General features: G+C 48.6%; 6 protein-coding genes across 12 annotated transcripts; 4 read left to right on the forward strand and 2 right to left on the reverse strand.

Annotated features, from left to right (window-relative positions):
• Positions 1-1,087: 1,087 nt before the first annotated feature.
• Positions 1,088-13,178, forward strand: LOC147053854 (rho guanine nucleotide exchange factor 2-like). 2 transcript variants are annotated; one of them, XM_085919544.1, is made up of 22 exons: positions 1,096-1,338; positions 3,145-3,292; positions 3,392-3,459; positions 3,776-3,839; positions 3,969-4,101; positions 4,188-4,291; positions 4,361-4,504; positions 4,604-4,854; positions 4,934-5,059; positions 5,506-5,623; positions 6,017-6,265; positions 6,349-6,425; positions 6,504-6,676; positions 8,142-8,209; positions 8,275-8,496; positions 8,571-8,648; positions 8,725-8,774; positions 9,049-9,090; positions 9,156-9,206; positions 9,276-9,551; positions 10,333-10,492; positions 12,501-13,178. In XM_085919544.1, exons 1-22 carry the CDS (start codon positions 1,282-1,284, stop codon positions 12,548-12,550), a joined length of 2,709 nt encoding a protein of 902 aa, XP_085775670.1. In that variant the 5' UTR covers positions 1,096-1,281; the 3' UTR covers positions 12,551-13,178. The 2 variants fall into 2 exon arrangements, with proteins under 2 accessions (XP_085775671.1, XP_085775670.1); XM_085919545.1 differs by lacking the exon at positions 10,333-10,492 and having other exon boundaries at positions 1,088-1,338.
• Positions 13,179-13,301: 123 nt separating this feature from the next.
• Positions 13,302-16,645, forward strand: LOC147053855 (uncharacterized). The gene is made up of 9 exons (XM_085919551.1): positions 13,302-13,469; positions 13,913-14,053; positions 14,691-14,824; positions 14,896-15,013; positions 15,504-15,574; positions 15,787-15,862; positions 15,928-15,990; positions 16,088-16,157; positions 16,232-16,645. Exons 2-9 carry the CDS (start codon positions 13,922-13,924, stop codon positions 16,312-16,314), a joined length of 747 nt encoding a protein of 248 aa, XP_085775677.1. The 5' UTR covers positions 13,302-13,469; positions 13,913-13,921; the 3' UTR covers positions 16,315-16,645.
• On the reverse strand, positions 16,641-18,642 carry LOC147053856 (phosphomevalonate kinase-like). The gene is made up of 3 exons (XM_085919552.1): positions 17,977-18,642; positions 17,776-17,905; positions 16,641-17,538 (listed from the first exon to the last, which is right to left on the reverse strand). The coding sequence occupies exons 1-3, from the start codon at positions 18,328-18,330 to the stop codon at positions 17,396-17,398; spliced, it is 627 nt and encodes a 208-aa protein (XP_085775678.1). The 5' UTR covers positions 18,331-18,642; the 3' UTR covers positions 16,641-17,395.
• A 518-nt stretch (positions 18,643-19,160) lies between these two features.
• Positions 19,161-20,321, forward strand: LOC147053857 (uncharacterized). The gene is made up of 5 exons (XM_085919555.1): positions 19,161-19,250; positions 19,463-19,538; positions 19,604-19,666; positions 19,764-19,833; positions 19,908-20,321. The coding sequence occupies exons 1-5, from the start codon at positions 19,165-19,167 to the stop codon at positions 19,988-19,990; spliced, it is 378 nt and encodes a 125-aa protein (XP_085775681.1). The 5' UTR covers positions 19,161-19,164; the 3' UTR covers positions 19,991-20,321.
• On the reverse strand, positions 20,317-22,805 carry pmvk (phosphomevalonate kinase). Its single transcript, XM_085919553.1, has 5 exons — positions 22,611-22,805; positions 22,451-22,514; positions 21,703-21,855; positions 21,502-21,631; positions 20,317-21,214 (listed from the first exon to the last, which is right to left on the reverse strand). Exons 1-5 carry the CDS (start codon positions 22,703-22,705, stop codon positions 21,072-21,074), a joined length of 585 nt encoding a protein of 194 aa, XP_085775679.1. The 5' UTR covers positions 22,706-22,805; the 3' UTR covers positions 20,317-21,071.
• decr1 (2,4-dienoyl CoA reductase 1, mitochondrial) lies at positions 22,449-25,747 on the forward strand. Of its 6 annotated transcripts, XM_085919548.1 has the most exons (11): positions 22,588-22,881; positions 22,983-23,080; positions 23,768-23,970; positions 24,134-24,191; positions 24,278-24,364; positions 24,611-24,758; positions 24,833-24,932; positions 25,112-25,184; positions 25,265-25,411; positions 25,477-25,539; positions 25,610-25,747. In XM_085919548.1, exons 2-11 carry the CDS (start codon positions 23,033-23,035, stop codon positions 25,667-25,669), a joined length of 987 nt encoding a protein of 328 aa, XP_085775674.1. In that variant the 5' UTR covers positions 22,588-22,881; positions 22,983-23,032; the 3' UTR covers positions 25,670-25,747. The 6 variants fall into 6 exon arrangements, 4 of the variants coding, with proteins under 4 accessions (XP_085775676.1, XP_085775674.1, XP_085775675.1 ...); XM_085919550.1 differs by lacking the exons at positions 22,588-22,881; positions 22,983-23,080 and adding an exon at positions 22,449-22,575; XR_015067014.1 differs by lacking the exon at positions 22,588-22,881 and having other exon boundaries at positions 22,888-23,080; positions 25,332-25,411.
• Positions 25,748-26,755: the final 1,008 nt, after the last annotated feature.

Raw genomic sequence — 26,755 nt, forward strand, 5'->3', positions numbered from 1 at the left:
CTCCTGCCCGATGACGGCTGGGATAGGCTCCACCATGCCCGCGACCCACTTGGGGACAAAGCAGAACAGAAAATGGATGGATGGACAATATGTTGGGTTATATTGCGCAAACAATTCAGGAAGTTGGGTCGATTTCCAACCTGGGTTGGTCCAATTTTTTTTCCAAATTGAGTTGTTTTCAACCCATCATATTTAAGGATGCTGTTTCCCAATGAATATGAGAAATCATCAATATGATGATCAGTGTCTATTAATACCACACAATAGTTGCATACTTAAAAGTAATTTTAGGAAATTTATTTCAGGAATGGGGCGGCTCAGTGGAGCACCGGGTAGCACGTCCGCCTCACAGTTAGGAGGGTGTGGGTTCGATTCCTCCTCCGGCCCTCCCTGTGTGGAGTTTGCATGTTCTCCCCGTGTCCGTGTGGGTTTTCTGTGGGCACTCCGGTTTCCTCCTACATCCCAAAAACATGCTTGGTAGGCCGATTGAGCTCCAAATTGTCCCTAGGTGTGAGCGTGAGTGCGAATGGTTGTTTGTCTTTGTGTGCCCTGCGATTGGCTGGCAACCAGTTCAAGGTGTCTCCCGCCTACTGCCCGATGACGGCTGGGATAGGCTCCAGCATGCCCACACCCCCGTGGGGACAAAACGGTTCAGAAAATGGATGGATGGATTTCAGGAATGTATATCCTCTGTATCTGTCTGTTTCAAAAATGTTGGCAAGCCCAGAACATGACAATTTGAGAAAGAATTTGGGGATTTTGAAAAAAAAAAAAGTGACGTCTCTCTTGCTTTTATTTGTACATCACCGGCGTACCCCGGTGATGTACAAATAAAGGATACCATAGCGGGTTCCACGTCATCAGAAGAATGTGGAGCCAGCCACTTCACTTCCGACAGGATTCTGAATGGCTCTCAAGCGCCACGTGATCAGTCGACACGTTGTAATAGTAATGGACTCCGCCCACACGACTCCGCCCCGCCCTCCGCCACGTCCCGGGATACAAAGCGAACCCCTCTAGAGTGTGCTGGGCGGGGCTTCGCGTAGGATCGTCTCAGGTATTGGTCAAAGGCTCCGACTGTTGTCTGAGCTGCTATTGGACAGCACCGCCGATGCTGCCTGTCACTCCAGAGCTAGCCCCGCGCCCAGACTGCAGCCTGTTCGTGGACCTGGACCCGAACCTCAACCCAATCCGACGGATATCAATCGATGACTGATCGAATGACCGATTGATTTAGTATTGACTGACTGTTGGCTCCACGTGAACACTTGGGCGGACAGGATGTCCCGGCTGTTGGAGGGAAGGAACAAGGACAAGATGAAAGAAATGAACGCAAAGGTGAGCCCTCTTGAAAGCAAAATGAACGAATGCCGTCATTGTTAATTGATTATTAGCCGTCAAAAGATTTAGTTTAAAGCAAGTCTTTTTTCGGCTCTTCTTTGGTTCCGTCCCCCCCCCCCCCCCTCCTTTAATGTTTCATCTACCTAAAGTCTGTAAAGCCGATATTTACCCGTGATCGGGTGATTGGTCGCGCGATCACTTTGCGTTTGGAACAGTGGGAAGAGTTTGCGCGCGCGTGATCTGAAGCAACTTGGCGGAAATTGAAGCGTTTTTTTCCTGTTGAGATTTGAAAACCAAAATAAATAAGAATAAAGGACGTTTTTACTCCCGGTAGTGGCGTGTTGTGATTGTGGTCTTGCGTATCGTTTTAGCGCTTCTTTTGAGCTTCGTGTGTGTCTAAGTCCGTTACTCTCAGCGTGGCCGCTTTGTCCTACAGAGGAAACGGGCGGGGGGAGGGGAGGCCCGAAGTGCGCGTGTCCAAACAGGAAGTGAAAATGTATAACTACAAATTGTTAAGAGCACTTCATCAAAGACTTTCATATGAATTATTATTACAGAGTTGTAATGATTACAACTGTATTGGTCTTTATAAAAAAAGTTTTGTAACGGTTAATCAAATACTGTTTAAATAATTAGGGTTAGGGATGGATTGAAAGGATTGATAACAGTTCATGAGACATTACACGTGCATGCATGCCTGTTACATTGCGCGTTGACCCCAAAAATGCAATTTGACTAATGAAACTAAGAGTGGGGTGCCTCAAGGATCAACTTGAGGTCCAGTTCTTTTTCATCTTGACCTGCTTCCCTACATCAGCTTTCATGTTTACACAGACAAAGCACAGCTGTACGTTGCCATGTCTCAATCTGGGATATTAGTGTCATGTTTGTCTCTGGTACCAAAGATGGGCTTTTGTATTTTTTTTTCACCATTTGAAGTGTCTGTGGTGCGTTTTGAATGTATGTAAATGATTCTGGAAAATAGATTTGATTTGTGACCGGCTAGCAACCAGTCCGAGCTGTAGGCCAAGTCTCGGCCAAAGTACCATCTTGGCCTGAATATAAAACGACCCTGATTATTAGATGACCCCCTCTTTTTCAAGACTCAAGTTTGAAAAAAGACTTTTTGAACACCAATTTTAATTTATATACAGAAAATAATTACATTACATCTGAAACAAATGGCTTTGGCCTGGGGAGATAAAAGATATTCAAAGATATCTGGCGCCATCTAGCGTTGTGAATAGGTATAATGTATAGACCCCGGATGTTAGACGAGCCCCATTTTCAGCCTTATTCCAATGCAAAAAACACCATCTTATATTCGGACCAATATAGTATATGATATTTCTTTGCAGTGGCATGCTTAGATCTTTCCTGTGTGGTGCTATGAGGGTGTGCTTTTTGCTGGTGGTCAAGCAGTGTGACTGGTGTCTCATGACGCCTGCACGCTCGCATGCACAGTGAGTCTTGATTCTTGTCAGCTGATATCTGAACCGTTTGAGAGGCAAAAGAGACACCGGTCTTCTTTTTGTTGTTATTTTATATCCATTCATTACTTTTATTTGTTGACATTTGAATGGAAAGCTGCAAGCTGAAATTATAAATCGGATTGTTGAAAATCCTTCTTGTGTGAAGACATGTAAACTACTATACGCACACTTCCTGTCCTGGGTGTGTGGCACAGTAACTAAGTGAAAGAAGAAAAGTCATCTTCATTATTTACATTGCATTTCAAACAGGAGCCTCATGTAAACATTTCATCTCCTGAGGTCACTGTGTGTGTGTTTGTGTTGTTGTCAGAACAAGGAAAAGGAGCGAGTTAAGGAGCGCGAGAAGGAGGCTCGCTCCAACAAAGGTCACCTGTTCACGTCCCTCACAGTCTCATCCACCACGTTGTGCTCGGCGTGCAACCGAAGCATCACTGCCAAGGAGGCCCTCAGCTGCCCTGGTAACACGCACATATGCACGCAGGCAATCGCGGCAATTGACAGCACCGACAGTGACGATGATTGAACGATTGACTGTCTCTAATTGGTCCGTCTGTCAGGTTGTAACGTGACCATTCACAACCGTTGCCGAGACAGTTTGGCGAGCTGTGCCAAGATGAAGCAGAAGGTAACTGACAACGCAAGACCTGGTCCGCGAGGAACGTTAGTCTGCTTCCAAAGAACTAGATCTCATTCACAAATGGGAATGGGCAAAATTGGAAAATCGTTCACGTTCTTTGTGAGTGCCATTTAAAAAAAAAAAGAGGTAAATCGCAAGTAACCAAGGGATCTTAAAAACATGCTGAAAAAAATCTGCAACAGAATGTGAGAATTTGTGACAGGCAAAGCACAATTACGCAGGAGTCATCCGTGCTTCCAGTAGTACTGAATGGCAGCGGACCTGTCTCGCTCTTATGTCGGTCTCTTGCCTGTCTGGTTAACAGCAACAGAAGCTGGCGATGGCCAGAAACAGTTCAGCTCTTCAGAATGTTGCTCTGCGGGCAAAAAGTGAGTTGACCTAATTCTGCCGGTCCGCAGTGTTTGTGCGTGCGTTTGTGTGTGCGCGTGTGCACGTGTGTGTGTATTGTGCGTGGATGGGTGGTTGTGATGTGACGAGTTTGTCACTTGGCTGTTCAGCTCCGGCTATGAAGCAGCGTCCCAGTTCGGCCATCTACCCATCAGACAGCCTCCGCCAGTCTCTGCTGGGTTCCCGACGGGTCCGCTCCGGCCTCTCGCTTGCTAAGAGCGTCTCCACCAATAATATCGCAGGGTAAGTGGTGAGCGCTGGCCGACTTCTCCTTCGCCCAGTGTCACATCGTAGCCTACCTGTTAGAAGAAATCCATCCGTGTGTCCAGCGCGAGCGAGGACCCGGTCGGCCTCAGGAGGATTCTGTCTCAGTCCACTGAGTCTCTCAACTTTCGAAGCAGGACTTTGTCCATGGAGTCACTCACTGATGACGGTGCGTATTTTTCCGACACTGCTTATTGTTTGTCGGAGTGGGGTGAAAGTGAAGGCTGCCGTGTCCTAGGAGACTGGTGGTGGAGCCCCCTACTGGAGGAGCTGGAGACGGAGGGCCGGAGCGTACAAGCCGACAGTTGGAGTCTGGTGGTGGAGCCCAAATTCCTGCAGACGCTCCACAAAGACCTGATTAAACAGCAAGACGTCATTTACGGTACGCCGCATCCCACATGGGATGCTAACATACAGCTTTGAGTGTCCTCGTTGTTGCGACGATGGCCACGCCACGGCCCTTCGTTTGCTCGCTGTGCAGAGTTGATTCAGACGGAATTCAACCACGTCCGCACGCTACGGATCATGGAGGGCGTGTATAGGCGGGGCATGCTGGAGGAGGTGATGTTGGAGGCGGGCGTGGTCCATACCATTTTCCCGTGCCTGGACCAGCTGCTGGAGCTCCACACCGCCTTCCTAGCCCAGCTCGTGGCCCGCAGGAAGCAGGGCACGGCCGAGGGCAGTGACGCCAACTTCATCATCCCTAACATTGGGGAGCTGCTCCTTGCGCAGGTGGTAATGCCAGCCTGAAGGTGATAGGTGAAAGGTGATAATCGGTCGGCTCTGCGTGTGTGTGTGTTTGCGCGTCTAGTTTTCAGGTCAGAGCGCAGACGACATGAAGAAAGTTTACTCGGAATTTTGCAGTCGTCACCCGAAAGCTGTGAAACTCTACAAGGAGGTTTTAACTCGTGACAGAAGACTGCAGTATTTCATCAGGGTGAGAAAGCACCTACACCTGAATTTCAGTTGAAGCAGTAGGAGGAAATCACCTACACCTGAATTTCAGTTGAATCAGTAGGAGGACATGAGATCTGTATCGGGTCCCCTAGCCTCACGCAGACATGACTCCAATGCAAGGAAGACATTTTGCCAGATCTTGGACCTACCCGCAACAGTCAAGCATAATGGTCTACCGCCAAGTAGTTGTGTCTGGGTCCCAACACAGACAGGTCTGGCCTATGGAGACTGACACTCGTTAGGGTTTTGGTGATCTGCAAAAGGTTGAAATAAACAGGGCGGCTTCGACTAGTTAGATGTATCACTTAGCATATGCACTCGTTGGACTGAGGGACATATCTCTGTTGTTGTCTGTGCTCCACTGGTTGCTGTTGAAGCTTGTCCACTAAGAGTGGTGCTCTTTTGCTTGTTTCCCATCCTGCTCAGCGTGCCTGCCGCGGTCCTCTGCTGCGTCGTCACGGCGTTCCAGAATGCATCCTGCTGGTCACCCAGAGGATCACCAAATACCCTGTTCTCATTCAGAGAATCCTAGACAACACCAAAGGTACGCGCGGCACTTCCCGTCCATCAATTTGGGATCCCACATATCACAGGTGTGCTGGAGTCCTTCCAGCCCACTTTGGGCAGAGGCAGAAATAGCTGGACACAGTATATGGCAAGACTTGGAAAGGGACAGCCTAGAAAGCGAAGGCTCCATCATCGGGTTTGTGGAAGGCCTTTGCGCTATCCATTGAAACGAAAGAGCATGTATTAATTGGATTAATTGATTAATTGGAGCACCAAAGCAGTCCGTTAGCCATTCCCCCAAACATCATGTTAACATGTGAATCTTCAAGGTTAAAATGGCAAAGGGGGTCATTTTGCAACCTGGTTGCGGGTTGCTCATCAAGGTCGCCGTAGTCAATTGCTCACCACGTCCTGACCTCCCTCCCGCTAGGCAACGAGGAGGAGGGGCAAGCTCTCGACCGAGCCTTGGTCCTCCTCAAGGACCTGATCGTCTCGGTGAATAAGCAGGTTCTGGAGTTGGAACGTAGCAGAAGGCTGCAGGAAGTCCAAGCTCGTCTGGACCCCCGAGCTCAAGCTGAGGTGCGTGGCGGAGGTGTGTTCCGAGGAGGGGAGCTTCTGCGAAGAAAGCTCCTTCATGAAGGAATGCTCCTTTGGAAAGTCCAAGGCTCCAGGATGAAAGGTACCAGGCGGGAGATGCGAACCGGCCCGCCAGCCAGCCGGCGCTTACGCAATCGGGTGACTTCGTTTTATTTGTATTTCCAGATGTGCATGTCCTGTTGATGTCGGACATCTTGGTTTTTCTCCAGGAAAAGGACCAGAAGTTCACCTTTGCGTCCTTTGTAAGTTCTTGCCGGTGACCCTGAGGGATTCATCGCCTGCCCACTACGGCTACAATGTGCGTGTTGTGTGTATGACAGGACAAGTCTCCGGTGGTTTCTCTGACCAAGCTCATTGTCAGAGACATAGCTAATCAGGAGCGAGGGATGTACCTGATCAGTGACTCCACCCCCCCGGAGATGTATGAGCTGCACGCTTCTTCCAAAGATGACCGACGCACTTGGATGAACCTCATACAGCAGGCCTCGCTCAGGTGACCCCCGCGACACTGCCTCTGCCTGGCTCGGGTAGCATACGCAAGTTGGTCATTTATGGCGTGGAATTTTGGAACGCTATGTGGTGTTGGGGTATGCTCGCCCGACGCGGGCAGTGAGGGTTTGATTCCCGTTCAGTGTTGCCATGTGTGCGGCTATGGCTGGTTGTTCATCTCAATATGTGCCCAGCGACCGACTGGCGACCTGCTTGGGGTGCAGTCTGCCTTTGGTCCAATGTCTGCCGGTATAGGCTCCGGCACCCGCCGCAACCCTGAACAGGATAAGCGGTGTTGAAAATGAATGGGCGGGTGGTTTGGAATGCAACCGTCAACACCCTTTATGTAGCGGCGCTTCGATCGCTCCATTTCTGTGGATAAGTCGGCCTATGTCGATCACTGCTGTTCATGGCCTATCACAAAAAAACGCCGCAGCCTGCGTGCAGTGTAGCGTCTACTCATCCCTTTTCTGAACACTGCACGAGCACGTCACAAAGCAAACAAATCTGCGGTCGTGCGGAGCTGTTGTGGAATTTGAGAATGTGCAGCTCATGCAAATGATCGGAATTGGGATCGTCCAATCTCCCCCTTGGTTAATTGGCACGGGAGTCAGTAGCGTCAAATCCTGATCAAAGCAAGCTTGGATTTATGACACTCTCATTAACCTTTCCCGTACTCTTACAAACTAATTTATAGGGCTGGGTCCATGGAATATTTTTAGAATCCAAGCCACCATCTCATGAATTGTACAAATGAGTGCATAGAAATTGATTTTTTCCACAAACCCGTCAAATTCATCAATGGTGAGGCAAAGGTATTCTTTCTGTCCATTTGGGATTGCCATTCTCATGTTGTAATCTGTCGCATTTGGGCCCTTGACTAGGCATGCCTTTAAAAGGCGGGGCCTGGCGAGTGATGTGGGAGGCAGTCCGTGAACGTTGATAGCTCAGGTTTGCCCAAGTGCGCGCTTTATGGCCAAGGCGATTGTGTGTTTGATTTTGTCATCGTTTGGACAATAAGGTGATGGGTGGCTATCCATGACCACCTGTGGAGGGATTACCGTCACATCTAATATGCGGTAGTACGATGCATGAAAGTAAGTATCTAGCCATCTTGAACATTTACAGTTGACACTGTCTCTCGTGAGGTGTAAAATGATGCCAAATGTGTCTGTCTCGGGCACACTTTTTTAGCAGTCATTATTACTATATGAGTGCAGTAACGTAAGCCTGCCATGTAGCTAGAAATCTGCCATAGAAAGCAAGTTTATGCAATTGAATGAAACATTTGGGATTCATTGAGAGCATGAAAAGTAAGGCGGGATTTGACGAGGGACGACTGTTCCTATTTCATGTGAGACGGCAGTTCATAAACATGCACACCGCACCATTGCACTGATGACATACGTACATTCACATTGTCTGTCCACATCTTCTGCCTGTGCGTGTGTCTTTGTGTGCATGTGCAGTTGCCCTTCCAGAGAAGAATTGCCTCTAATTGAAACCGAAGACAAAGCTCTACTGCGACGACTTAAAGGTAGCGCCGCCTTACTTGCTCTCGCTCATTGTTATCATTGTCTTGACGGTGCGCTTGTTGGTCAGCGGACATCTTGCAGAAGGATCGTGAGGTTTTGGAGCTACTCCAGGAGCGCGTGACTTTGTTTTCTGAGCTGGCCGAGGCGATGGGAAAAAGCGGAGCAGGGGAAGGAGCTCCAGATGTTGGCTGCGCACCTTCCAGGTCGTCCGACAACAGGAAGCTGTTCCGAGCGGACGTCGCTCACGTGCCTCTTGCCGGCCCGCTGCTCGCAGGCGCCATCTGTGAAGGTGAAGACCAAAGTTGCTTGTCGCTGGTCTGCTGGAAAGGATGAAGGACTCACCACTGTAACCCCTTGTTACAGTGGACAAACTGAGCCATCTGCTGGCAGGATGCAGCATCATTAAAGCGTCGCTCACCAACTGCAACCGGGAATTGAGCAGTGAGGGGCCGCTGTCCTCAACACTTCCAGAATAAGAATAATACTTCATCTTCACTTGATGTTGTGTTTGCATCAGACGGTGAACCCGCGACACTCAACACTTCTCTTGAGCTCAACGCTTCAAAAGTAAGTTGACTGGCTGTCAAGCAGGCGCCATTCAAATGGATGAAACTGGGCGCTTTGGGGAGCAAAGGTTATGTATGACGCCATTTTTTTTGCCATATTTGTCTATTGTGACACTCGAAGCTTGATTGGTAGTGAATTTAATCCAAATTGCATGATCAGTCAGGAAAATGGCAATTAAATTGTTTCCTGAAATGCTGTAATGCTTGCTATGGAGCCTTTTACACATTGGCCAAGACTACGTACAGTCTTCGTCACCTCCTCGTTCTTGCTGCAGGACACAAATGGAAACCAGCTGCAGGAAGTTGTGTTGAAGGAGGTGAGCCTCCCGTCCCGCGTGTGCCGAGCGCGTGTGCGTCCGTGCTAATCGTATACTTTCTGCAGGAAGTGCGCGAGCGTCTGGTCAGCGTGAGCGCACAACTTCACGCTCTTCAGGTCAGGGGTCGTTACCTTGGTCTGGCCCGACCGGTTTCCTCTTGGCTCACTCTTTGACTCCGCTCCCAGGCTGCTGTCATTCGCCAGGACTCGGCGGTAGAGCTGTTTGTCCGGACCGGCGCCGCCCCCAAGCCCGCCTCAGGACCCTTCCTCAGCCGCTCGATGTCGTGGGACTTGTGTCTGGACGGCGGCGAGGCGGCGCTGCTGAGACGGCAAGTGGAGCTTCTGCAGGGCGAAGTTAAACGGCTGCGGCCTCGAGAGGAGGGGCTTGGCAAGCAGGAGGCGCAGTCGGCTGGCAGGAGGAGGAGCAACGGAGACCTGAGCGACATTGTCAAGGCAGAGTCGGTAAGGAACAAGCGACGGCACCCGAGTTTGATGCGGGTCGCTGCCTCATGTTTTAATGAGCAAGCAATATTTGAGTCGCAACATGGCTGATGTAATGGCCAATCAAGTCAAGTCAAGTCATGTTTTTATATAGCCCTAAATCACAAGCAGTCTCAAAGGGCGCTGTCCTCTGCATTTAACCCATCCCCATGTGATTTTGATCCATCCCCTGGGGGAGAGGGGAGCAGTGAGCAGCAGCGGCGCCGCGCTCGGGAATCATTTTTGGTGATCTAACCCCCCAATTCCAACCCTTAATGCTGAGTGCCAAGCAGGGAGGCAATGGGTTCCATTTTTATAGTCTTTGGTATGACCCGGCCGGGGTTTGAACCCACAACCTTCCAGTCTCAGGGCGGACACTCTACTACTAGGCCACTGAGCTGGTCTGAGCAATCAAACATGAGCTTTCGCCGTAGAAAATGTCTTTTCCAGCTACCAGGCGACATCCAACAGTATCAAAACAGTAGATACAGTGTATGTAGTTTTGTTTGGGATGAATGACGTAAGTTTTATTATTTGATAAAAAAAGAGAGAAAATTGGAAATTATCCTGGACTCGGGGACCAAAGAGGTTCAAAACAATGCTGAAAAGGCAAGTGCCAGATGGCAGTATGCATGGCGAGCAGTGAGCCAAAATAGGTGGGGCCTTTTCAATCGTGTTCCTAATGAAGTGGCCTTGGGTTGATACATTGATGTGTCCTACGCCTTTCCTCGCATGACCAATTTCTCCTTTGCACTTTGACCAGGCGAGGAAAAGGCGGGGCAGTCGAGAGTTGGAACTCCACCCCCTCGCTCCATTAGCCACTCATGACCCGCTTGACCAATTAGACGGCCTTCAGGAAGCCAATGAGGACGAGCAAGACCAACAGGTCGTAAAGATTTCTCCTCGATCTGACAGCCCCAGAGGTCAGTCGCCGGTACAGAGTGCCAAGGGCAGGGCCGGACTGGGAGATTTTTTCAGGCCAGGAGTCAGTTATGTAACCAGGCCACCCTGGCCTTGCCCACATGTGCATGTTCACACCCACACTTAGAATGTATGGGCACAAGCAAAACGCATTTGTCCGCACACACATGCACACAATCATTCTTTGGGTTTTGTTGGTGGTGGTACTGGAAAAACAAATCAAAATCTCTAGAATGAGGACGAGCAAAATAATCAAAAGGTCTCTCTGAGTCTGACTGTCTGTCTGTGTCCTGAGTTGGCCTTTCCCATCCACTGCTCCATGGACTTGTCTTGCCAGTATACTCTGCATCTGCTGGGAGTGTCTGGACAACCAGCATAATAATTATATTATCGACAATAACACATTTAATCAATATCAAAAGAATGATATGGTTAAATATATGCTTTTTTTTTCCAAATGTTTCATGCATAGCCTATTCAATCCCATGCAGTGATAGATGACTGTTCTTTACCTGTTAGCTGCTCAGAGCTTGTACGGGCTTACTGTCTGAAGCACTAAAAGTGGCAAGATTTCCACCTTTGCATAGGAATCATAGAGATATATTTTAATTTTAATTTAGCCAGGGCCAGTTACAAAGTTTAGATGACTGTGGAAGTAAGAAAGAATAACAAATGACTCTTCAACTTACAAAATCAACTAGAACTAAATCTAACAATAAATCAGCAGAGGGACAGCCTTATTACATGGCAGCGGCACATATGCACACAACACATGCAAACTGGCATGCCTACACGCGCGGGCACACACAGAAGTTTTAATGGGACCGTGTGTGTGTGTGTTGGGGGGGGGCTGAATAAATCCATAACTTTTCTGCATTTGGCCGCATTCTCCTCCAGCACCTTTTTTTGTTTTTTGTCCCTCTCTTACAACGTTCGAAGTCCATTATTCTCACTTGCACCCCTCGCTAGCTACACAGCAGCCAGCACCTGACATGCGTAACACACCCCTTCCTCCACTGTGTGGTTGAGACGGACTGTCGAGGCGGGTGTTAATTGATATAAACCAATCGTCTTTCCCTCCTCACCTGCTCCTGGCCTGAGTGGCCTGGCCTGTCTCTCTGATAGGCGCGCCGCCGCGACCAGCGAGCTAGCATGGTGCCAAAAAAAAAACAGCGGGCCAATCCTAGGCCGGCGCTTCGGGAATTCTCCCGGTTCTCCCTATGGTCAGTCCGGGCGTGGCCAAGGGCACATACATATGGAAAGCACGTTGGCCTGGTCCTCTGAATGTATGTGTGTACAAATTGTCCCTCGCGACTGAAGCTGGAGTACGGTCATCTTAGATTGCTACTATTACTGACAAGCTCTGTTCATAGTGCGTGTTGTATACTCGGATTCCTGTATGGAGTCAGGATGGCCTTTTAAAGGGGTCAGGAGTGGGGGTAGTGCCAGTGGCACCTGTGGCAGGTGATGCTATTAACCACTTGGCCAATGCTGCCCGTGGTTCACGCTTGTGGCTTTTCCGTGGGTAGTCTTTGCCAATCTCCCGCATTCCAAAAACGTGCTTGCATGAGAGCATCATTGAAGACATGTGCTACAGTGCTGGACAAATCTGGACCCAAACCTCACTGGCCGCCCGCTGAACGCAAAAAGTCTGTATGCGTGGAGTCCATTGAGCTGGAGTAGCAGGTTTTCTGTGCTTTTTAATGCTACGACGTTCGTATCAAAGAGGAGCTGCTGTGCATGCATAACTTATAATACAAAGTGCATGGGGAAGGATGACTGAAAATACATCGGAGGTAGGCTTCACATAATCAGACAACACGGATGAACAAAACAACTTTACAATATTTACTATTCAAGCTACTCATAAGAAAATACAGTCAATGCACAAATTCTATAACTTTCTAAGTTTACAATTTCATGTTGATGTCATCCTTTCAAATCCATTTGGTGAGTGGTGCTGTGCTGGATATTGTAGTTTATGGCTAACAATGACCTCTGACCTTTCAGACTTACAGGACATCCCAGAGGAGAGCGAGTGTGGAGCTGAACCCAGTTAATGTCTCACTGTGATGTCACTGGCAAATAGAATAGAGTCAGCACACAAGACGTCATTGCCTGCTCCAGATGGACTTTTCCCAACAATGCTGTCTAACTTGAAACAGGAAGCACATAGGAGTGGGTGGGGCTGGTGATGTGTGTAAAGCTCACTCAGAGACTTGTCTACTACACCAGCCACAATGCCTTTGGCCAAAATCCTCAAGACTATTTATTTGCCTAGAGTAGAAAAGACTAAAACCTTGCATCTGATTTTTAATGGCTGATGAAAGCAAAGAGGGAAGCTCTCAGCATGCGAGCGAGAAGGTGATTTCAAAATAGAGAGCAGACATTCGTCTCTGAGACATTTTGAGGCACTTCCATTTCAAGGGAAATCCGGGCTGCTCTTAATTTGTTATCATCCGATTTTTTCTCTGTAATCCTCAGAACTCATTGTTGTTGTGTTTTTTTTTTATTTTATAAAACCGTTTAAAGACCATGTACATTAGTTGTGATGTAAATCAAATAAGCTTGTCATTACTGCTGCATGCTCTCTTATTCTTGAATATTTCGGGACGTGTTTATGAAATACAAACTACGACAATAAAGGACTATACAATAGTCCATACATATACATGTAACTATACATAAGTCATTAATCTATTTTATATTTTATTGACCAAAGTTGGCGAGGGTCGTCTTTCTGCGTCACTTCCTGTTCGCAAAAACGCGGAAAAAGGCGGAGTTCCAACTTGGGTGTTGGTTGAATACGGAAGCCGAGTCGTGCTGAGCGCAACCTAGAGCAACACCCAAACCGGAATCTACGCCAAACTCTAGACAGGGGTGATCTGCACACCTTCTAGCTGAAGACAAGAAGTTTTGCTTCCGTCATTCGCATTCCGCCTGCTATCAGTAGCTACTAACGTTTGACGACTCGTCCAGGTAACGAATGTTCGCACGCGCGCGCACACACGCACACACTACCACGCGTGTACGTTTGATGCTAACAGGACAATGAGACCGTGAGGGCCGGTGGTCCTCTTTAGGTTCAGGAGCGAGCTAGCATGGTGCCATCGAGTAACCCTTACTCGGCAGCTGTCGTTTGTCGCAAAGTTTGCCACTTTTTACCTCCTACTAATGAGAAAACGAGGACAGTGAACGCGTCATGACACGTTCGTCTTGTGACGTCACAAGAACACTACACGCCTGGATCCACCCAAACCTGCTTCACTACACCTAAGCGTCAGTGGGAATGTTTGTGATCCTTTTTCATGAAGCCACATCTTTGATTTTGGCGCCTTATTAAGAAATTAATGAACTACATGTCTTGTTCCCTTCTCATTGTCATTCACACAAAAAGTAACTTATTGCTATTTCCTTGATAGAACAAGAACATGAGCGGAGTAAGCAGCATTGAGGCAGTGAAGAAGAAGATCAAAGTTCTTCAGGGGCAAGCGGAAGAAGCTGAAGAACGAGCAGAGGTGCTGCAAAGACAACTTGAGGAGGAGAAGAGGGCTCGTGATGAGGTTAGTTAAAGCATGCACACAACTGTGACCTTATTTATTGTTTATTTGTTTGGGTTATTTGCTTATTACTTATTCATTGCTCTTGTCTGTTTGTTTTTACTCTTTGTGCTATTTGATTGTATGTGTTGTGTACTGAGGCGGCTCGGTGGGGCAGTGGGTAGCACGCCCGCCTCACAGTTGCGGGTTCGATTCCACCTCCGGCCCTCCCTGTGTGGAGTTTGCATGTTCTCCCCGTGTCCGCGTGGGTTTTCTCCGGGCACTCCGGTTTCCTCCCACATCCCAAAAACATGCTTGATAGGCCGATTGAGCACTCCAAATTGTCCCTAGGTGTGAGTGCGAATGGTTGTTCGTTTCTGTGTGCCCTGCGATTGGTTGGCAACCAGTTCAGGGTGTCCCCCGCCTACTGCCCGATGACGGCTGGGATAGGCTCTAGCACGCCCGCGACCCCCGTGAGGACTAAGCGGTTCAGAAAATGGATGGATGGATGGATGGATGGATGTTGTGTACTGTGTCTAGTCACCGTGGGACGGTGGGAAATGTAATTTTGATCTCTTTGTGTGTCTTAACATGTGAAGAAACTGACAATAAAGCGGACTTTGACATTGCGTGTGCTGATTGGCTGTAATTTGACTTGCAGGCAGAGGCGGAAGTGGCATCGCTCAGTCGGCGTCTTCAGATGACTGAGGACAACCTGGACCAGACACATGAGCAGCTCACTTCTGCCATTGAAAAGCTGGACAAGCTGGAGAAGGTGGCCGACGAGAGTGAGAGGTCAGCTCCCATTCGAGTGATGGTGATGATGGTGATGACGGTCTCGACGATGATTATGACAATGTTCTCAGAGGAATTCGTGTAATTGAGACTCGAGCCATGAAGGATGAGGAGAAGATGGAACGTTTGGCCGTTGAACTCAAGCAGGCTCAAATTATTGCTGAGGAGGCTGACCGCAAATATGAGGAAGTATGTACGCAATATATATACACACACACACACACACACACACACACACACACACACACACACACACACACACACACACACACACACACACACACACACACACACACACACGTATGGTAGGACTAGACAATTCCAGCCTAAAGGATCATCACGACTATTTCGATCAATATTGTAACCAGAATTATCAAGTAAAAATTATTCGGGTATTCATGTAAAACAATTTGTGATGGTAGTGAATACATGTATATTTCGTTGCCAAAGATGCTTTCAGCTCAAATGGCAGCAGGGCAAGCCCAGAAAATACAATAGTTTAATTTCTGGGAGTGAAGAATGGAGCAGTGTCCTGTCGTACAATGCCATCTAGTGGCTGCTCATACGCTGGATGATAGCGCACTGCATCAACACATTGAGCTTCTTGAGTTGCTTGTTGTAGTTACACACGTTTGTTGTACGGTATGGCTTGTTTGCTGAGTTGATGTTTGATGGACAGGTGGCTCGCAAACTGGTGATGGGGGAGCAGGAACTGGAGCGTGCTGAAGCCCGAGCTGAGCTAGCTGAGAGGTTACCCCACGCACGCACGCACGCACGCACGCACGTGCACAAAACACACACAGTGTCCATCCTGTTTTTCCCCACGTGGCTTACGATAATGCTAGTAGACAAGGTGTTTGGTCCAATTGGTAAAGGGTCACCTGAACCCGCCGGTATTCGACCGCCTCAGCCAACTCAAACCTGTGCTTTTCCCCACTGTGTTTGTGACCTCGGCCCCACAGCAAAACTCGCGCCTTGGAGGAGGAGCTGAAGAGTCTGATAGCCAGTTCCAAGAGTTTTGAGTCTCAGGCTGAGAAGGTGAGAGATGGGCCGTGAGACCTGTGCTTGCTCAGCGTGTTTCATCTCGCTGTTTGTTCTTGTAGTTCTCTATGCAGGAGGAGCGCAGCGAGCTGGAGCTCAGCAGCCTCAGGAGTAAACTGATGGAGGTGAGACATGCTCTTGAGCTGTCCCCGGTTTGGGTTAGGCTGAGGGCATTGACGCTCACGCAGCACTCACACTGCTTCCTCTTCACGGCACGTCCAGGCAGATAACAGGGCCGATTCTGCCGAGCGCACAGTGGCCAAGCTGGAGAGAACAGTGGACGATTTGGAAGGTGCGGCGCGCCCCCGGTGTGCCGACAACCCCAAGCCGCGCAATGCTGACCCGTCCGTCTTTGCGTGTTTGCAGAATCGCTGGCGGTGGCCAAGGCGGCCAACCTAGAGCTGCACGCCACGCTCAACCGGACTATGGAGGAGCTCAATGCCTGCTGAACATTCCTCATCCTTTCACCTTCGACAGTGGGATCAATAATCGAACATGCGCTTTATTTCTTGCTCGCTTTGTGGGCATGTGCTTGGAAGGGAACAGCCAATCAGGCTTTTCTGCCAACTCTATGGGGCCAATTATAGGTCAGTCACACCACTGCATTCCGCAGCAGCTGTCGCTCATTTAGGCTGTGGTGATGTCAATGTGTGACATCATCACAGCATAAAGTCAGGGGCCAATCAGAGGTCATAGATGTCTACCTGATCAGTTGTCACGTGGTCTTACGCTGTGATGTCATGGTAGCCTTTTTTTCTGAAATAAAAGCACTATGTCATTTATTTGCCGTCTTTATTGAGAGGTTAAGTATGGACTGATAATCAAAATCAAATGGGACATGATTTGGCCAATTTGTACATACAAATACAAACAGTGGACGTCCGTGTCGGGTTACCACCAGGATGGGGGATTTGCCAACAGGAATCAAACATTCAAGCTTGTGCCCTTGCAAATACACATCTGGGGCTTTAAGTATTGGTCGTGAGCAGGAGGAGGGTGGGACTTTAGGTATTGATCGTGAGTGGGAGGGGGACTGTGAGGCTTTAGGTATTGATCGTGAGTGGAACACAGGTTAGAGTCTAATATGTTGAACAAACAGATGACTCAAATGTTTGCACCCCCCTAAAATTCATCACCAAAGGGAGACAGATGCTGAAGTGAACGCACAGTTGCTATAGCATAACCAACAAAATTGTGAAGGGGCATTAGTCGCGAAGATGCACATCAATGATTTTGAAACCAATTAATTTTGTTTCAAAACTGGTATTGTTTTCAAACAATAGGTCTTTGATGGCCTTGGCCAAAATAGCGAGTTCTAGCAATTACATCTCAAATGTAAACATTGATTTCGTTCTGTGAAAAATATTCCTTCCAGGCGGTCTAATTTGGAAAGTGTCAAGTGCGTCGTCACGATAGATAGACAGACATAGATAGATAGACAGACAGACAGACACTATATCGATCCCTGGGGGGTAATGATCAGCCGAGTCATAAAGCTGTGTTGAATGCGGCTTGGCTGGTTTTGGTCGATCAGTGACGGGTCGCCTCCGCCGCCAGTGCGAGGATTGGCCGCAACTGGTCATCTAACGAGGGGGCGTCGTCCTCATTTGTGATGGTCCAATGGAAGTCCACCCCACTGTCCAACCCGCACTCAGACTCTGCGTCATCCACGCCTGTGGTACGCACGCACGCACGCACGCACACACACACACACACACACACACACGCACACACACACACACACACGCACACACACACACACACACACACACACACACACACACACACACACACACACACACACACACACACACACACACACACACACACACACACACACACACACACACACACACTAAATTAAGATGGAAAGGAGGGCAGGGAGCTAAATGGGGCCCGGTCCATCGTACCCGGTGTGAAGATCCACCCCCTACGCCTGCGCGTTTCTTCTCGACTTTCCACACGCACACAGCGAGTCTGTTGAGGGAATTTGGCCCAAAACCAGCAAAGGTCCGACATCCGCCGCGCATCACTCACCACCTGAGCAATCACAGAGCAGGGTAGCGCTCGCCGGTTGCCACGGCTACATCGGAGGTCACTGAGGGACGTACCCAAACCGGCTGGTGCGCTCCTCTTGTCGCCAGCTGGCAGAAAAATCCGGGATCTCGCCATCTCCGAGCTTCACCCCAGCTGATCATGTCGGCCCGGTAGAGCTCTTTGTAAGGGCTGGAACCCGATAGTTGCTTGGCGTCCAGTCCGTGTTCCTGCACATGCGCGTTCGACACTGTGACAATGACGAGCACACATTCACACAAGCGTGTGCCGAACAGGCCTTTCCGTTGGGAGACCAAGATGTCAAAGTCAAAGTCCGCTTTATTGTCAATTTCTTCACATGCCAGGCACACAAAGAGATCGAAATTACGTTTCCCACCGTCCCACGGATTCTTCAGCTTTTGACACGGCATTGATTGTTTGGTTGTAGCCGATTTCTTGTGTGTCTAGTTTATTGAAATGTCGTTTTGACTTTCTTTGATTTTAAGTCAGTTTTTACTCCAAGTACAGCACTTTGTTTGCACCTGTTTTTTCTCTCAGCGCTCCGTCAATAAGTTACATTAGTGCCTGAATATTTACGTCAAAGATTCGTCTAGTTGTTTTTTTTAAGTGGACTTGAATTATTCTTAAGTTTGGGGTTTATTATTCCATTACTTCGTTCTTATAATAGAAATCCAGTTTGCGATTTAAGTGTCGTTCTAACACGCTTGCTAGTTTCGTTGATTGTTCGCTGGCATTTGCTTCTTCCCCCACACACACACACACACACACACACACACACACACACACACACACACACACACACACACACACACACACACACACACACACACACACACACACACACACACACACACACACACACACACACACACACACACACGTATGGTAGGACTAGACAATTCCAGCCTAAAGGATCATCACGACTATTTCGATCAATATTGTAACCAGAATTATCAAGTAAAAATTATTCGGGTATTCATGTAAAACAATTTGTGATGGTAGTGAATACATGTATATTTCGTTGCCAAAGATGCTTTCAGCTCAAATGGCAGCAGGGCAAGCCCAGAAAATACAATAGTTTAATTTCTGGGAGTGAAGAATGGAGCAGTGTCCTGTCGTACAATGCCATCTAGTGGCTGCTCATACGCTGGATGATAGCGCACTGCATCAACACATTGAGCTTCTTGAGTTGCTTGTTGTAGTTACACACGTTTGTTGTACGGTATGGCTTGTTTGCTGAGTTGATGTTTGATGGACAGGTGGCTCGCAAACTGGTGATGGGGGAGCAGGAACTGGAGCGTGCTGAAGCCCGAGCTGAGCTAGCTGAGAGGTTACCCCACGCACGCACGCACGCACGCACGCACGTGCACAAAACACACACAGTGTCCATCCTGTTTTTCCCCACGTGGCTTACGATAATGCTAGTAGACAAGGTGTTTGGTCCAATTGGTAAAGGGTCACCTGAACCCGCCGGTATTCGACCGCCTCAGCCAACTCAAACCTGTGCTTTTCCCCACTGTGTTTGTGACCTCGGCCCCACAGCAAAACTCGCGCCTTGGAGGAGGAGCTGAAGAGTCTGATAGCCAGTTCCAAGAGTTTTGAGTCTCAGGCTGAGAAGGTGAGAGATGGGCCGTGAGACCTGTGCTTGCTCAGCGTGTTTCATCTCGCTGTTTGTTCTTGTAGTTCTCTATGCAGGAGGAGCGCAGCGAGCTGGAGCTCAGCAGCCTCAGGAGTAAACTGATGGAGGTGAGACATGCTCTTGAGCTGTCCCCGGTTTGGGTTAGGCTGAGGGCATTGACGCTCACGCAGCACTCACACTGCTTCCTCTTCACGGCACGTCCAGGCAGATAACAGGGCCGATTCTGCCGAGCGCACAGTGGCCAAGCTGGAGAGAACAGTGGACGATTTGGAAGGTGCGGCGCGCCCCCGGTGTGCCGACAACCCCAAGCCGCGCAATGCTGACCCGTCCGTCTTTGCGTGTTTGCAGAATCGCTGGCGGTGGCCAAGGCGGCCAACCTAGAGCTGCACGCCACGCTCAACCGGACTATGGAGGAGCTCAATGCCTGCTGAACATTCCTCATCCTTTCACCTTCGACAGTGGGATCAATAATCGAACATGCGCTTTATTTCTTGCTCGCTTTGTGGGCATGTGCTTGGAAGGGAACAGCCAATCAGGCTTTTCTGCCAACTCTATGGGGCCAATTATAGGTCAGTCACACCACTGCATTCCGCAGCAGCTGTCGCTCATTTAGGCTGTGGTGATGTCAATGTGTGACATCATCACAGCATAAAGTCAGGGGCCAATCAGAGGTCATAGATGTCTACCTGATCAGTTGTCACGTGGTCTTACGCTGTGATGTCATGGTAGCCTTTTTTTCTGAAATAAAAGCACTATGTCATTTATTTGCCGTCTTTATTGAGAGGTTAAGTATGGACTGATAATCAAAATCAAATGGGACATGATTTGGCCAATTTGTACATACAAATACAAACAGTGGACGTCCGTGTCGGGTTACCACCAGGATGGGGGATTTGCCAACAGGAATCAAACATTCAAGCTTGTGCCCTTGCAAATACACATCTGGGGCTTTAAGTATTGGTCGTGAGCAGGAGGAGGGTGGGACTTTAGGTATTGATCGTGAGTGGGAGGGGGACTGTGAGGCTTTAGGTATTGATCGTGAGTGGAACACAGGTTAGAGTCTAATATGTTGAACAAACAGATGACTCAAATGTTTGCACCCCCCTAAAATTCATCACCAAAGGGAGACAGATGCTGAAGTGAACGCACAGTTGCTATAGCATAACCAACAAAATTGTGAAGGGGCATTAGTCGCGAAGATGCACATCAATGATTTTGAAACCAATTAATTTTGTTTCAAAACTGGTATTGTTTTCAAACAATAGGTCTTTGATGGCCTTGGCCAAAATAGCGAGTTCTAGCAATTACATCTCAAATGTAAACATTGATTTCGTTCTGTGAAAAATATTCCTTCCAGGCGGTCTAATTTGGAAAGTGTCAAGTGCGTCGTCACGATAGATAGACAGACATAGATAGATAGACAGACAGACAGACACTATATCGATCCCTGGGGGGTAATGATCAGCCGAGTCATAAAGCTGTGTTGAATGCGGCTTGGCTGGTTTTGGTCGATCAGTGACGGGTCGCCTCCGCCGCCAGTGCGAGGATTGGCCGCAACTGGTCATCTAACGAGGGGGCGTCGTCCTCATTTGTGATGGTCCAATGGAAGTCCACCCCACTGTCCAACCCGCACTCAGACTCTGCGTCATCCACGCCTGTGGTACGCACGCACGCGCGCGCGCGCGCGCGCGCGCGCGCGCGCGCGCGCACGCACGCACGCACGCACGCACGCACGCACGCACGCACGCACGCACGCACGCACGCACGCACGCACACACACACACACACACACACACACACACACACACACACACACACACACACACACACACACACACACACACACACACACACACACACACACACACACACACACACACACACACACAAAATTAAGATGGAAAGGAGGGCAGGGAGCTAAATGGGGCCCGGTCCATCGTACCCGGTGTGAAGATCCACCCCCTACGCCTGCGCGTTTCTTCTCGACTTTCCACACGCACACAGCGAGTCTGTTGAGGGAATTTGGCCCAAAACCAGCAAAGGTCCGACATCCGCCGCGCATCACTCACCACCTGAGCAATCACAGAGCAGGGTAGCGCTCGCCGGTTGCCACGGCTACATCGGAGGTCACTGAGGGACGTACCCAAACCGGCTGGTGCGCTCCTCTTGTCGCCAGCTGGCAGAAAAATCCGGGATCTCGCCATCTCCGAGCTTCACCCCAGCTGATCATGTCGGCCCGGTAGAGCTCTTTGTAAGGGCTGGAACCCGATAGTTGCTTGGCGTCCAGTCCGTGTTCCTGCACATGCGCGTTCGACACTGTGACAATGACGAGCACACATTCACACAAGCGTGTGCCGAACAGGCCTTTCCGTTGGGAGACCAAGATGTCAAAGTCAAAGTCCGCTTTATTGTCAATTTCTTCACATGCCAGGCACACAAAGAGATCGAAATTACGTTTCCCACCGTCCCACGGATTCTTCAGCTTTTGACACGGCATTGATTGTTTGGTTGTAGCCGATTTCTTGTGTGTCTAGTTTATTGAAATGTCGTTTTGACTTTCTTTGATTTTAAGTCAGTTTTTACTCCAAGTACAGCACTTTGTTTGCACCTGTTTTTTCTCTCAGCGCTCCGTCAATAAGTTACATTAGTGCCTGAATATTTACGTCAAAGATTCGTCTAGTTGTTTTTTTTAAGTGGACTTGAATTATTCTTAAGTTTGGGGTTTATTATTCCATTACTTCGTTCTTATAATAGAAATCCAGTTTGCGATTTAAGTGTCGTTCTAACACGCTTGCTAGTTTCGTTGATTGTTCGCTGGCATTTGCTTCTTCCCCCAAGAAATTGATTGGTGCGTGTGACAGTGACCGCGTTGTAAGAATGACGTCACTGACCTGAGCATATGCTTGTTTGAGTGGCGCAGAAAGACGAACGACGCCACAGACGTCTTCTCCTAAACTGCAGCACCACAACACACGATCAATGAGCGTATCAAAACGTGATCAACGGAGGAAGCAAGGTGGACTTTCTTTGTTTAAGGGAGGTGCACTTTACCGATCGAGGATGACATCCGTGACGTAATCTTTCCCCGACTTCCGTTTACCGCTGAAAATCAAAATGAGTTTTGGTTCCGAGTGTGAGCATTCCATAGCAGAAGAGGTGCCTGTCACACAAGATGAAGGTTCATTAGTCGATCAAATTGTCTTTCACGTCTCATGCTGAGAGGTGCCGGAAGTGACGGACCCGACTGGAGGCACTCCAAAACAAGAGTCGTATCACGGCGTTCACATCGTGTTTAAGTCCTTCACGCAACAAAGCTGCAGCAGTATGATGGAATTTCGGCTTTCTTTCCTGTTGACTTTATTTTTTCTTCTACTTTTTAGTATTACTTTCTTTATTTTTTTGTCAACACTTTCTTTTGAAAAGGTGCGCGTTTACGTCCTGGACAAAAATCTGATTCAGAAGATTTTGGCAACATGGCGGCGTTGGTTCTTGGACGGAAAACCTTTCAAACTTTCATGGCGGTGAGCCACACTTTTAGTGGAACTGCACTTAAACATTGTTTGATATTTTCTGTCCTTTGTGAATATTAATGTCGTGTTTAGTCTCGACCGTTGGGCTCGCTTAAAACATTAGTCAAGACAATTTCTGAGGTGACCAATCGATATGTAAAAACTGCAGCTTTTGCGTTTTGAAATTTTCGTTCTACTTCTTTGCCAGGTACATTTGAGTTTGGGACATTCATTTTACACCGTCCTCTTAGTTCAAATGTGGGACAAACTAAAAACTTAACAGTCTAATGCAGAAAGCCCGAAGTCCCGAATTGACCATGCTATTTAGATTGTCTTGAGACAATTTTTTTTTTTTTTTTTAAACTTCTGTTGCGATATCGGATACGTGGTTTTATTTTTTATGATTTTCGTATGAAATGTTCAAGGAGACTTGATCAAGTGATACAATTCAGACAAAGAGCAATAGTCAGCAATGTATGAGAAAATCTGACCTATTTATTCCAAACATTTGGGTTGCATAAATTCAACCTTGAAAATGCCAGTGGAATGCACTTTAATAAAAGTAAATACAAAAAAATCAATTAAAGGACCCTGAGAAATAACCCAAATGTTATATAAAAGGCTCAAATGTGAAACACTTTGCATCCATTTCATCAAGCGTTGGTCCACACATGACGTGGCTGCGTGGTGCCTTGCCAGTCGTGTTTCCACAGCTCACCGGCCGTCGCTCAGCAGCCGCCTCTTCCTCAGTCGCGCTTCTTCCCGCCGCTGGAGGCAGCCATGCTGCCGCCTGGAACCTTTCAAGACAGAGTGGCCTTCATCACGGGGGGCGGGACTGGACTGGGGCGCGCCATGACCGCTACGCTTTCTCACCTGGGGGCGCAGTGCATCATCGCTAGCAGGTCAAACCCCCGCGTAGTTTCTAAGTAGGGATTTGATCTAGGGTGTCTTGGTCAGATATGGGGTGGGGGTTCACGCTTGAGTTTGGAGACAGCGTCTATCTTAAAGTTTTGGTGTCTGGCCATATGTGCCAGCTGAGGCTAATGTGAAGTGTTTATGGTACAGGAATTTGGAGGTTCTGCAGCAGACGGCGGATGAGATCAGCCGTCAGACTGGAAACAAGGTGGAAGGTCAAAGAAAAGGCACAACATGCTGGTCTTGGTCTCAGCCTGCCTGACTCACCGATGAGGTCTTGCCTTGATGTTTCAGGTCCATGTGGTCCAGCTTGATGTCAGAGATCCTCAGGCTGTCACGTGTTGTATGGAACATGTGGAAAGTCTGACAGGCTTGCCTGATGTAAGTGCACGCGCACACACCTAGTGCGCAGATCCAACATCATTCCGATGCGATGAAGTTAAGCTGAAATGCATCCGCCATTTGTGGATGAAGCGATGTCACAAAGTTTTCCTGGCAATGAAATGAACCAATCGGACAACTCGTCAGCGCCTTCCTTGTCACCATCATCAGTGAATGCAGAGTGACAGGCGTGTCATGGCAAAGGGGAAGTTGGCTTGTCAGATGACATCACAGTTGTGCACGCAGGTGATCATCAACAACGCGGCGGGAAACTTTGTGTGTCCGTCGGAAAATCTGTCGGCCAACGCTTGGAAGAGTATCAGTGACACAGTCCTGAACGGCACCGCGTTCGTCACGCTGGAGCTGGGCAAGAGACTGGTCCGCAGCCAGAAAGGTCATAGGGTGCCAAAGTGTTGGGGCAGCTAAGGTCAGGCTTCACTGGCTTACTCGCAGTCCTGTGTCTGTCAGGTGCTGCATTCCTGGCCGTCACGACCATCTACGCTGAGTCGGGTTCTGGCTTTGTGGTTCCAAGCGCTGCCGCTAAGGCTGGGGTCGAGGCGCTCTATAAGTGAGTCACGCGCGACAAGCACTGATGTCCGGAGCCTCATCCATGGGGTCCCTGCTATGACCTGCTGGCCACTAGGATGACTGGCGTCTTGACAATGGGGTTATCACCTTGTCAATCTAATCGGCATAGTGCTGGGCCCCTTGTCAAGGTGGTCACCACAGTGACCGGTGCCTCATCAGGTCTTTGGCAGGAGAGTGGGGACGCTACGGCCTCCGCTTCAACATCATCCAACCTGGTCCCATCAGAACTAAGGTAGTGTATGCATTCCTCAGTTTTTTCCACATGTCGAGCTGCTGCGGTGATGTTTATAATAAGGCTCATAATACTTAAAGGGCGCCTTCAGCCGCTTGGACCCTACGAGGCAATTTGAAGCCAGAATGCTGAGTCGTATTCCGACAGGTCGACTGGGCCGAGCTGCTGAAATGGCCAACTTGGCATCGTACGTGTGCAGCGACTACGCCAGCTGGATGTCGGGAGCGGTGAGTTGGACCCTCACTTTTTCCCATAGGCTAGCCAAGAGTTTAACCCAATTGTTTGCCTTCAGGTGATTCGCTTTGATGGTGGCGAGTATGTGATGATGGCGGGAGAATTCAACGAGCTGCGCACGGTTGGAGCTTTTCCGCCTTTTCTCTTCTCGCTCTTCTTTGCATTAGCTTTGCTTCTTCTGCCCCGCTCAGGTCACAGCCGATCAATGGAAGGTGATGGAAACGATGATCAGGAGCACCAAAGGAGCCTAAAGAGCCTCCCGCTCTGTGATGTCATGGTGAAACTGAGCTGCTCTGTTTTTGTCAACATAATAAACAAATGCAAGCATACTCCAAAGTGTGTGCAAGTACGTAGTTTTGTACGCTAAACACGTTTTTTGTACGCTGTTATTTCCAGTGTATTGCGACGTGCTCACACGGAAGCCATTTTGGAACAAGGGCTCTCACACTCGCAATAAACTGGCGCTGTTCGTTGAACTTGCCGTCCATTTGCCGAAAAACAATGTCGCAAACTCCAATATGAATATATCCCGTAATTTTCGGACTATAAGTCGCGGTTTTTGTCATAGTTTGGGTGGGGGGGCGACTTATACTCAGGAGCGACTTATATGTGATTTTTTTTCACAAATTTTCAAAATTCAAAAATCTGCGATGTAGTGAAACCGCGATAAACGTAATCACGATGTAGCAAGGGATTACTGTCATTTGAACTGCAAGTGACGTCACCCGTGCCGCACGGCGGTTGTTTACATAAAGGGCAAAGTATTCGATCACGGGATGACGAAGATGACGTAGGGCCCCACGTACTACCAGCATCATTAGCGGCTTTATTTGTAAGTGACACGGAAGACGAAGAGTTTGAAGGATTTAATGATTTGGAGTGACACAGAAGGTTTGAAAAACTATTATGGCTTTTACGCACGCCCGTCCTTCTCGACGGGAGTTCTCTTTCACCTCCATGGATGGAAGTCTGGGGCTGGCGCTCGGCCGGGTGGCTGTCCGGGGACGGTGGATGGGGCTCGGACATGTCTTTAACGCACGCCCGCTCCTATTCTATGGAGCTCTCTCCCACCTCCGTGGCTGGAAGTTCAGTAGTTGTTGGCTCGTTGAACTCTTGTTTTGTTAAATAAAGTGCCGTTTACCAAACCCAGGTCTTTCCTGATACTTTGTTAACGCTACAATATAGTTATATACTAGATCTCTGCAGCGCACGCGTGGCGTTGTTGACATAAAGAAAGGAATTTGATTGATGAATTTAATGATTTGGAATGACACAGATGGTTTGATAATATTGTTGTTATATAAACCCACGTCTTTCCTGGTACTTTGTTGACACTA

This window comes from Syngnathus leptorhynchus, chromosome 8 (genome assembly GCF_054491065.1).
Source record: "Syngnathus leptorhynchus isolate UIUO chromosome 8, UIUO_Slep, whole genome shotgun sequence".
In the NCBI taxonomy this organism is placed as follows: domain Eukaryota; kingdom Metazoa; phylum Chordata; class Actinopteri; order Syngnathiformes; family Syngnathidae; genus Syngnathus; species Syngnathus leptorhynchus.